Below are 9,741 nucleotides of genomic sequence, written 5' to 3'. Positions count from 1 at the left end.
TCATTTAAGATTAGTACACTATCCATTCATCCCTCTATACACAACTCATCACTATCTGTCATGCCCGCTCTCCATTGTTCTCCCACCCTCTTTCTTTCTCTCTTACTGTCATTGCCACAAGAGCACTCTTGTCTGGATAAAGATGAGAGCGGCCTTTCAAAGGACAAAGAGTACTGACAGCATGAAGCTGACACACTACAGGAAAGATTATCCCTTCTCTTTGCTTGACACCAATCAAACTGAATACAAATACAAATGTTCCACCCTGATGACATACTGTAGTGTGATCTAGATCTTGATCCTATTCCTGCATAATCATGTATATGCCACAACTGTAAAACACTTAAACAATACTCTTCCTTTAGTACTTACTAACTATCGACAACTATTTTACTAAACATCATCCTGGCATTATTTACATCTACAGTAATTGATAGAGCATACTATTCTTACTAAGTAAATATGGTAGTCATTGAAGGTGACTGACATTTGGAAACATCAATCACTCCACAAGTACTCATTTGCATTAGTTATTCATTAAATCATCATTGCTTTAAATAAAAACATATATATATATTTGTATAATATTCTTTCAGTAATGTCAGTATGGCACTGCCTTGTTTTGATTGTTTTTCAGGTTTTCAATGTGCACCTGTGGTTACCCACATGGGATGTTCAGATGCACGGATGTTCGGATATTTGTTTACAGGATAAACAGCACATGTTTTGACATCATGCACCACCATGAAACTCGCTGTGCAGTCAAATGGAAAACACAAATCACTTACTGGTTTCTGAGTGCTGTGTTTTTATCCAATTGGCAAGCACCTTGTGCTGACATTAGATGGTATGATGAACCTTGTTTTGTAAATGTATAAAATGTTGATGCTAAAACGGGATAAAGTGCTAAAGGTCATTCACATTTGAGTACAACATAAATATAAATGGTGGAACATGTTGACACCTCTTAAATAGGATTTCTCCACCAAGGAAGTTACGTTTTTGGTTCAGTTTGGTTTTGGTTGTTTGTTTTTTCAGCAGGATCACGGATAAAAGCCACTGGCATGATATGTCATAATTTCCTTGGTGGATAAGTCTAAACAGGCAAAGGGAGAAACCATTCAATGTTGGAGTTGATCATAATTCTTTCGTTATGGAAAGCTCCTTAGCACCGGTCTGCACTTTAGGGTTGTCTGGGTTTTAGTTTTTCTTTGCTGACAACTTGACCTTACTTTGTGAGTCAACCTGACATTCTTGTTTGTTTAGCAGATTCCATCATGGTTGCAGACCTCGGTACTTTCACTGAGATACTTGGAAAAGTGTTCTGTGGGAAGACATCACCTTGTATTTACACAATAAACAAAGCCTTCCCTTCAATAAATATCACCAGAGAACAGCATTGTCTCTGGTTTGCAATGAAATTGTCGAGTCACAGTAACCTGTGCATGGACTCTCTCTGGACCTAAGAAACAACTTTATTTACCATCGCTTTGCACACTAAGTTATATTATTTTTGGGGGTTTGACCTCGGAAACAAATCAAGTTCATCTAATATTTGTCTGGATCAACATCATCATGGCTGAGTCTGGTTTCCCTTTACCACCAGAGGACTTCTGTGCGCTGTGTGCGGACACACTAAGAGACCCGGTCACCATCCCCTGTGGAGACACCTACTGCCTGGAGTGCATCACGGTCTACTGGGACCAGTTTGACCACATGGGTGTGTACAGGTGCCCACAGTGTCGCGCCACCTATACACCACGGCCTGCACTTAAACGAAATCTCCCCGACGTGAACAAAGAGACACGACGCCAGCTCCCGGAGCTCACTCCTTTCCCCTACATGCAACGAGAATCTTTCTGCGATTTCTGTGTCGGCCATCGCAAAAAGGCTGTTAAGTCTTGCCTCATGTGCTTGGCCTATTACTGCGAAACTCATGTCAAGCCACATTACGAGTCATCCACCTTCAAGAGACACAAGCTGGTCGATGAGATGGGCCACCTGGACAGGAAAATATGCCCCCAGCATGAGAAAGGCCTCGAGCTGTTCTGTCGCACGGACCAAATGTGCATCTGTGTTCTGTGTACGGTCAGAGAGCACCGGAGCCACAACATTACCTCAGCAGAAGAAGAGCGCAACGAAAAACAAGTGAGTCTTAATTCTAAGTTAGTCAAGCTTTGTGACTCTGCCTTTTATGCACTGAATAAGATGAATGACATACTATGGTTGACAGAAGCCATCTAATTGCTGTTCTTCCAACAGAAAGTCCTGGTGGTCACGCAGTCTGAGGTCCAGTACATCATTCAGGAGAGGATGAAGGAATTGCAGGAACTCAGACATAATGTGGAAGTTCTCAAAGTAAGATTAGACATTTCCTGATTAAACATTACTGTTTTTGTACATTTAAAGATAGACATGTGATTTTAGATGATATACAATATGCACATATGAGATATTTTACAATAGTGTCCATGATAAGAGCATTTTGTGTAGAATTGTCATTCATCATGTGGTCTTACATTTGAAAAATATGTTTTTCCCTTTCAGAGTGGTGCCCAGCGAGCACAGGCAGAAAGTGATAAGACCTTTCATGAAATGCTGCAGGCGGTGGAGCGCTGGAAGGCTGAAATCCATCAGATGATAACAGCCAACATGCAGTCTGCGATGTCGCAGGCTGAGGGCTACGTGGACCGTCTGGAGCAGGAGATACAGGAGCTACAGCGCAGAGACGCAGAGCTCCGGCAGATCCTCGAAACAGAGGACAACATTCACTTTCTGCAGGTGCCAAAAGATCTTTCTGGTTGTAAAAAATAAAAGTATTCTTGTCTTTGCACTTCTGGCCTGTTTGCACATAATTCAATCAAATATGCACTTAATCTTGATGCTTTCTTTCCTAATAATGCTAACAGGACTATTATATTGCAAGGTATTTTACTTATATTGCTAAGGTTACGGTTCTTCAAGTAAAAGTGTAATGCATTTTACTTATTATATCTATTAAAAAGTCACTCTTTAGTCCGTCTTTTGGACTGTTTACTGGAGCCCCTATCTCCCGTTCAATAGAATTTTCCGACTCTGTGCATTCCTCCTGAGGCCATGGTGCCCAAAGTGCTCATCAACCCTCAGTTCTCCTTTGGAGAGATGAGCAAGACGGCCACGGAGATGAAGGAACATCTGGATGACATCTGTAAGAAGGAATTGAGCAAAATCTCCAAAACAGGTTTGTTTTTATTAGATCATTTTTGACAAATATCTTTACGCTATGTCAACTTTAAAGCAGACCATTAACAGGCTAACATAATGCTGTATTTCCTTCACAGTTAGTGAAACCCCAGTGTACATACTTTTGCCAAGAAATGGAGACAAACGACTCAAAGGTACACATCTGTTTATTGAAAGATGCACAACTTTACCTATAAATACATGTGAGATTACATAGATGTTATAAACAGAGCACAAGGACGATGCAGGTGTTTTACAGTTTTCAAACTTATATGATAATGTTATTCCTGTATCTCAAAATAATGTGGGTGTCCATGTTTTCATATCCATAGTTCCTTCCAGAGTTGATTTTCAGGAGCCAAAAACCAGGATGGACTTCTTAAGATGTGAGTAGCGTTCGTAGTTGAGTTCCTTGAAAACAACAATATGCTTTTATGTTTAGTAATGTAGTTTTATCAGGGTGTGACTTGTAATTTTAGACTAATTCTAAAGTTAGTCTTTAACTTGATCTGGTCTTGGTCAATACAAATAATAAATGTGCATTGTGTATGTATGTCTTTGCTCAGACACGTGCAAGATGTCCTTTGATCCAAACACGGTCTATAAAGAGCTGGTCCTGTCCGAGGGCAACCAGAAGGTCATGCGGAAGAAAGCAGTCCAGTTTCACCCAGATCATCCAGAACGCTTTGATGGTTACTCGCAGGTGTTGTGCAAGGAGCCTTTTACTGGTTTCAGATTTTACTGGGAGGCAGAGTGGAGTGGCGAGTTTTCCATCGGGGTGGCCTACAAGAGCATCAGTCGCAAAGGGAAGAACTCGCACAGCCTGCTGGGCTACAACGACAAGTCCTGGAGTCTCCTCTGCTCCGATTCAGGCTACTCTGCCTGGCACAACAAAGTAGACAGAGACCTTCCTGAAGCTCCCAGAGCCACACGGATTGGTGTGTACCTGGATTATGCCGGAAACACTGTGGCCTTTTACTCGGTATCAGAGACCATGGCACTGATCCACAGATTCAAAGCTCAGTTCAGTGAGCCTTTGTATGCTGGTTTTGGTGTGGGCTCGTCTGTAACCCTCTGCCAGCTAAAGAAAAATGCAAAGCCTTACTAAATTAAATAAATAAATGAGGGAAGTTCAATTCGATCGTGAAGGGTCAGAAGAACTAAAGCTGTCAACTGGATAAGAGAGAGAGAAAGCAGCAGAAAGTCATCAACAGCAAGACGAACAGATACAAAGCTGCTACCATCAAGAAAACCCTTTTATGTGAATTGGTATCCATACACTGGACAACGTAATCACTATCAGCCGAGAAACACAGCAACATGCCAGCTTGTACCCCAGAGCTTTACACCTGAGAAATATCAGAGTGGACGGGTGCAAGGTATTATTTCAGACAGATGGAGCTCTGCACAAGAGGACGTGTATTCAGGGATATTACATTCAAGAACGTAAATAGGTCTGAAATGAGACTGAGTGATAGTTGGTGGATGACAAAATGCAATAAGCCCGAGACACTAAAGAAAATCTCAACCAAAATTTAATTTGAACTTAATCACAGGGTTTAAAAGCTGAAAATAAGTCGTCCATATTCTCTAAGCTAACATGATTTGCAAGAGAAATTATCTGAAGAAACAACGCTGCTTTACATGTTCGTAACAGACGTGAAAGCACGTCCATGGCCCTATTATGCAAACTTGCAGGTGTTGGAGGCAGTCAATAGTAAAACTAGTAAATAAATGTTGGTGACCGCTATAATAAAAACATTAAGTGCAATAATAACAGTGTATATCATGACAGTTGACCTAAAACTTTAGTTAACATTTATTTCTATGGCAGCAATGCAAATTAAATACAAATATATAATGAGATTAAAGTCACATTTTCATTATGCATGGATATTATAGTATACTTTTTTATTCTGTTTTATTTTATTGTCTCTCTTCTGTACAGTATGTGCTCAATTATAAAATGGTATACAAACATACCGAATGTCAAATGTTAAAGGTAGGCTTCTGTTTTTTGGAAACGCAAACAGAAAAAAAAAAAAATGCATTGTTTATTTGCTTGAGCTTCATTTTTTTTTCATGACATACATTTTATTTTACTCTTTTGAGATGTTGCATTTTTATAGCATATTAAACTATACTCACTGCTCACTATATTATGATTATTTTATGTGACATATTTTTGCTATAATGTGTCTATGATTGTAATGGCATACTATATTATCGTTTCAAAAATCAGCTTGGAAACATGTTGAGCCCTATTATGATAAATAGGTTGGTTGATGCATAACATTTCCATGTATTCATCCTGTTTACTGATTGTTGTTTTGGATTGGATTTCATTGTTCAAACACCAACCAACGTCTGGAGCTGTGCCTCATTGCAGATCTGCTCTTCACTGCTGCTCGACCAGACTACTGCTCTCTGCTCAATACCAGGTTTGAATCAAGGATTGTATAACTCTATATTTAAGGGGTTTGTTTCTTAAGTTATGTACAGTATGCTGTTTTTTGTGCCAATTGTTGAGAAAGGTTAGTTGTTGACAAAGAGCCCATAGGCAAACATTTCCTTTCTGTTTAAAAATGTATTTTCCTTTTCTTCTTACAGACACAAAATGAACACGACAACCAGCTCATTCTTTGGGATACTAGACATAGGTGCAGCTGCCTTTAACAACATTGTGGGTCTACCTTTGAATGTTTATGTCCTGTGGCTGATAATGGCGGGGACCAGAGAGACTTTGGCCTCAGACTTATTTTCTCTCAACGTGGCCATGTCTCAGATCTTTTTTGCTTTATCAACTATCTGGTTTTTTGTTTTTGTAAAGTTAAATGTATTCTGGTCTTTAAAAGCCTATTTGTTTTCACGAGGCCTTTTCTATACAGCCCAACCTCTCTTCTTATGTTGCATCTGTGTTGAGTTCTATGCAGGGGTCGTCCACCCCGTGTTGTTTCTCCGGTTTAAACCCCTGAGGTACAGAGTGGGCTGTTGTTGTGTTATCTGGCTTATTACCTTGGTTTTCTGCTTCTACTTGTTGTACTTTGTAGATCCTATATATCTTTTTGCATTTTTCATCCAATTTATTCTTATCTACTCGATAATTATTTTCTGCTGCTGCTCAGTTCTCAGGGCCCTGAAGCGGCCCGGGCCAGGAGAAAAAATCACAGAGAAGAAGAAGAGCAATAGAATGAAGAGAAGGGCCTTTAAAATTATTTTGTTTATCATGATTTCCTTAGGCATCAACTTCTTTTTTTACATGGCTGTAATTCCAATGCAACTTAGCTTGAATTTTGGGGACTTTGCAGATGCTCTAACAATAAGCACCTTGTTGGGTTTAATGACCGGGTTTATACAACCTCTCCTCTACCTCCACAGGGCTGGAAAACTTCTTTGTTGCAGGGGACTCTAATGATCACTTTTAATGTCTACTGTGTAAAAACATGTAAGATCAATATTGTAAACGGAAGTCTCCGTGTACCTTAATTGTTCTTGAGTCTTGTGGTGGCATCTTTTTTTCAGTCATGTGATTTTTCATTGTGAAAATAGTATAGATTACTTATTTAAAAATGTTTAAATAATGTGTATTTTTCACCTATATTAGGAATGAATGAAAAGTGATTTATAATAAGGTCACCAAAGTCCCAACTGTGTGTGAAACAAAATGTATTGTAATCCTAAAATGAGATATGTCAGTTGATTAGAAAGACTTTATACAAATCTTTTTTTAAATGTATTTTCTTTTATGCAATGAACTTCATGTACACTCAATTTTTACAAGCTTTCTTGTTTTCACATGTAGTGGTTAATTATACATATATAATGGTTGTACTGTATAATGGTTTCCAAATAAAATAACTGCCATTACACATTGTTTGAACAACTGATTTCCTGCAAAGTGTAGTGTTTTCTAGTTCAAAAGGTTCAAATTGCATTCAGTTTACTTTATAAAAGGAAAAAAAGGTGAAAAATGTGGGATGTTGTTGATTTAGCGTTCATAAATAAAGGTTACCAACTGTCTTGGACACTTGTTTCAGTTCAGATTCATTTGCGTTATTCCCCACTGGATGGCACTGTTTCCCTCTTTGTTAGTTTAAGCCAGGGGGGTCCAAACGTTTTTCACTTAGGGCCACACACAGAAACATATACGAAGGGCTGGGCCCCTAGAGGTATTTTGCCTCATAAGTTCGGTTATAAGTTGGAAAAGTCAATCCAATGTACGTAAATTATTCTTGACACTTGAAAATGTTGTTAGAAGAAAACTGCCTACATCAGAGCTCTCCAGAGGGTTTCAGTTATGTTGTTAGTGTTACGGTGTGTGTAGGAAGCAGGACCCAAATGCAGATTAAAGTGACAAAAATAACTCCTTTATTTCAAGGCTATGCGATACAAACAAAGACAAAACAGAACACTCACCGAATAACTAGTCATTGCACAAGACGAACCGACAAAGACAGACAGAAAAACCAGAACTTAAATTCACACAAGACTAATCATACAAACAAGACACAGCTGAGGAGGGAGGAGAAAAACCAGGGACACCAGGTGAACAATCGGGTAAATTAGAAACACCAGGGAAACTAACGACATGGAACCACAGACAGATTTAAACAAGACAAAACACAACGCAGACAGAAAACCAAAGACAGATCTAGACAAGACACAACGCAGACATAAAACCAAAGACAGATCTGGACAAGACACAATGCAGCCAGAAACAGGCAAGACAGGAGGTGAAGACCTTTCAAAATAAAACATGAAACAAAAGACAGAAAAAGACAAGACAAAATACAATACAGACAGATCGTGACATTACCCCCCCGCCTCAAGGGACGGATCCCAGGCTTCCCAAAACAGTCCAATAAACATAAAAAAGAACAACAACAACGTCCAGCAGGGTGGGTGGAGGGGGACTGGAGGAGGGACACAAATATAGGGCCACCAGGGTGGGCGGAGGGGGTCAGGAGGACAGGTTTGGGCTGACAACCCAGGAGCACGGCAGAGGACCAGGAAGGGATCTCGGTCGGACGGCCCGGGGGCAAGGCAGAAGCCGAGAAGGGGCACTCGGGCGGACGGCCCGGGGGCAAGACAGAGTCCAAGGATGGGGTCTCGGGCGGACGGCCCGGGGGCAAGACAGAGTTCAAGGTGGGGGACTTGGGCGGACGACCCGGGGGCAAGGCAGAGTCCATGGAGGGGCTAAGGCCACCGCGGGCGAACTCAGGGGGCCGAGCATGAGGGCGAGGACCGCGGTCGGGAAAGTCAGGGGGCCGAGCATGAGAGCGAGGACCGCGGCCGGGAAAGTCATGAGGCCGAGCATGAGGGCGATGACCGCGGCCAGGAAAGTCAGGAGGCCGGGCTTGAGGGCGAAGACCGCGGCTCTCAGGGGGCCGGGCTTTAGGGTGAAGACCGCGACTCTCAGGAGGCCGGGCTCGAGGGCGAAGAACAGACAGCTCCAGAGGCCGAGCAGAGCCTGGTGTGGGCCGAACAGGAACAGGAGCCGGTGGGATAGGCCTCGGCAGGATCCCCCACAGAAGAGGACCAGGTGTTGGTAGGACCCCCGGCGAGACAGATGATGGCTGGGCCTCCAACGGAACAGGACAAGGGGTTGGCAGTACCCCCGGCAGGACAGGTGATGGCGGGGCCTCCAATGGCACGGGACATAGAGTTGGCAGGACCCCCGGCAGGAGAGTAGTCGGCTGGACCTCCAACGGGACAGGACACGGAGCCGGCAGGACCCCCAGCGGAACCTCCATCGGCACAGGTCATAGGGTTGGGAGGACCCCCGGCAGAAGAGTAGTCGGCGGGACCCCCAACGGGACAGGACATAGGGTTGGCAGGACCCCCGGCAGGAGAGTAGTCGGCGGGACCACCAACGGGACAGGACACGGAGCCGGCAGGACCCCCAGCGGAACCTCCAACGGGACGGGACATAGGGTGAGCGTCGGCCGGTACGCCGACAAGAGACGAGGTGCTGGAGTCGGGTCCATGGCTGGAACTGGGGCCGGCACCATGGTTGTATGGGCCGGTTCTGGAGCCGGAACCATGGCTGTGGATACCAGAACTGAAGCCTGGATCATGGCTGTAAGGTCCTGTTCTGAAGCCGGAAACATGGCTGTAAGGTCCAGTTCCGGAGCCGGAAACATGGGTGTAAGGTCCAGTTCTGGAGCCGGAAACATGGCTGTATGGGCCGGCTCTGGAGCCGGAACCATGGCTGCAGGGCAAGGTACCTGAACACAAATCCATGGCTGTGTGGGATGGTACTGGAGCACGGTACCATGGCTGTGTGGACCGGCACTGGAGCACGAAACCATGGCTGCAGGGACCGGTTCTGGAGCAAGAACCATGGCTGCTGGGGCCAGAACTGGGTCTGTAACCATGGCTGCTGGGGGCTGAACTGGTTCTGGAACCATGGCTCTTTGGGCTTGTGCTGCTAACCTGGCCTTGCGACTCCTTCCTTTAGGAGCCGTTTGAAGGCTCCGTGGACCTCCAAAAGCCAGACGAGTACCATCGAATGGCTCC

General features: G+C 43.5%; 2 protein-coding genes across 2 annotated transcripts; both read left to right on the top strand.

Moving 5' to 3' along the window:
• Positions 1–1,324: 1,324 nt before the first annotated feature.
• ftr84 (finTRIM family, member 84) lies at positions 1,325–5,379 on the top strand. Its single transcript, XM_079677858.1, has 7 exons — positions 1,325–2,148; positions 2,263–2,358; positions 2,548–2,781; positions 3,064–3,220; positions 3,321–3,377; positions 3,555–3,608; positions 3,789–5,379. Exons 1-7 carry the CDS (start codon positions 1,576–1,578, stop codon positions 4,328–4,330), a joined length of 1,713 nt encoding a protein of 570 aa, XP_079533984.1. The 5' UTR covers positions 1,325–1,575; the 3' UTR covers positions 4,331–5,379.
• Positions 4,358–7,091, top strand: LOC307037121 (uncharacterized protein). The gene is made up of 2 exons (XM_079677894.1): positions 4,358–5,663; positions 5,833–7,091. Exon 2 carries the CDS (start codon positions 5,840–5,842, stop codon positions 6,632–6,634), a length of 795 nt encoding a protein of 264 aa, XP_079534020.1. The 5' UTR covers positions 4,358–5,663; positions 5,833–5,839; the 3' UTR covers positions 6,635–7,091.
• Positions 7,092–9,741: the final 2,650 nt, after the last annotated feature.

The sequence above is a fragment of the Notothenia rossii genome (genome assembly GCF_949606895.1).
Source record: "Notothenia rossii genome assembly, chromosome: 1".
In the NCBI taxonomy this organism is placed as follows: Eukaryota; Metazoa; Chordata; class Actinopteri; order Perciformes; family Nototheniidae; genus Notothenia; species Notothenia rossii.
This window is presented reverse-complemented; position numbering and strand designations above follow the sequence as displayed.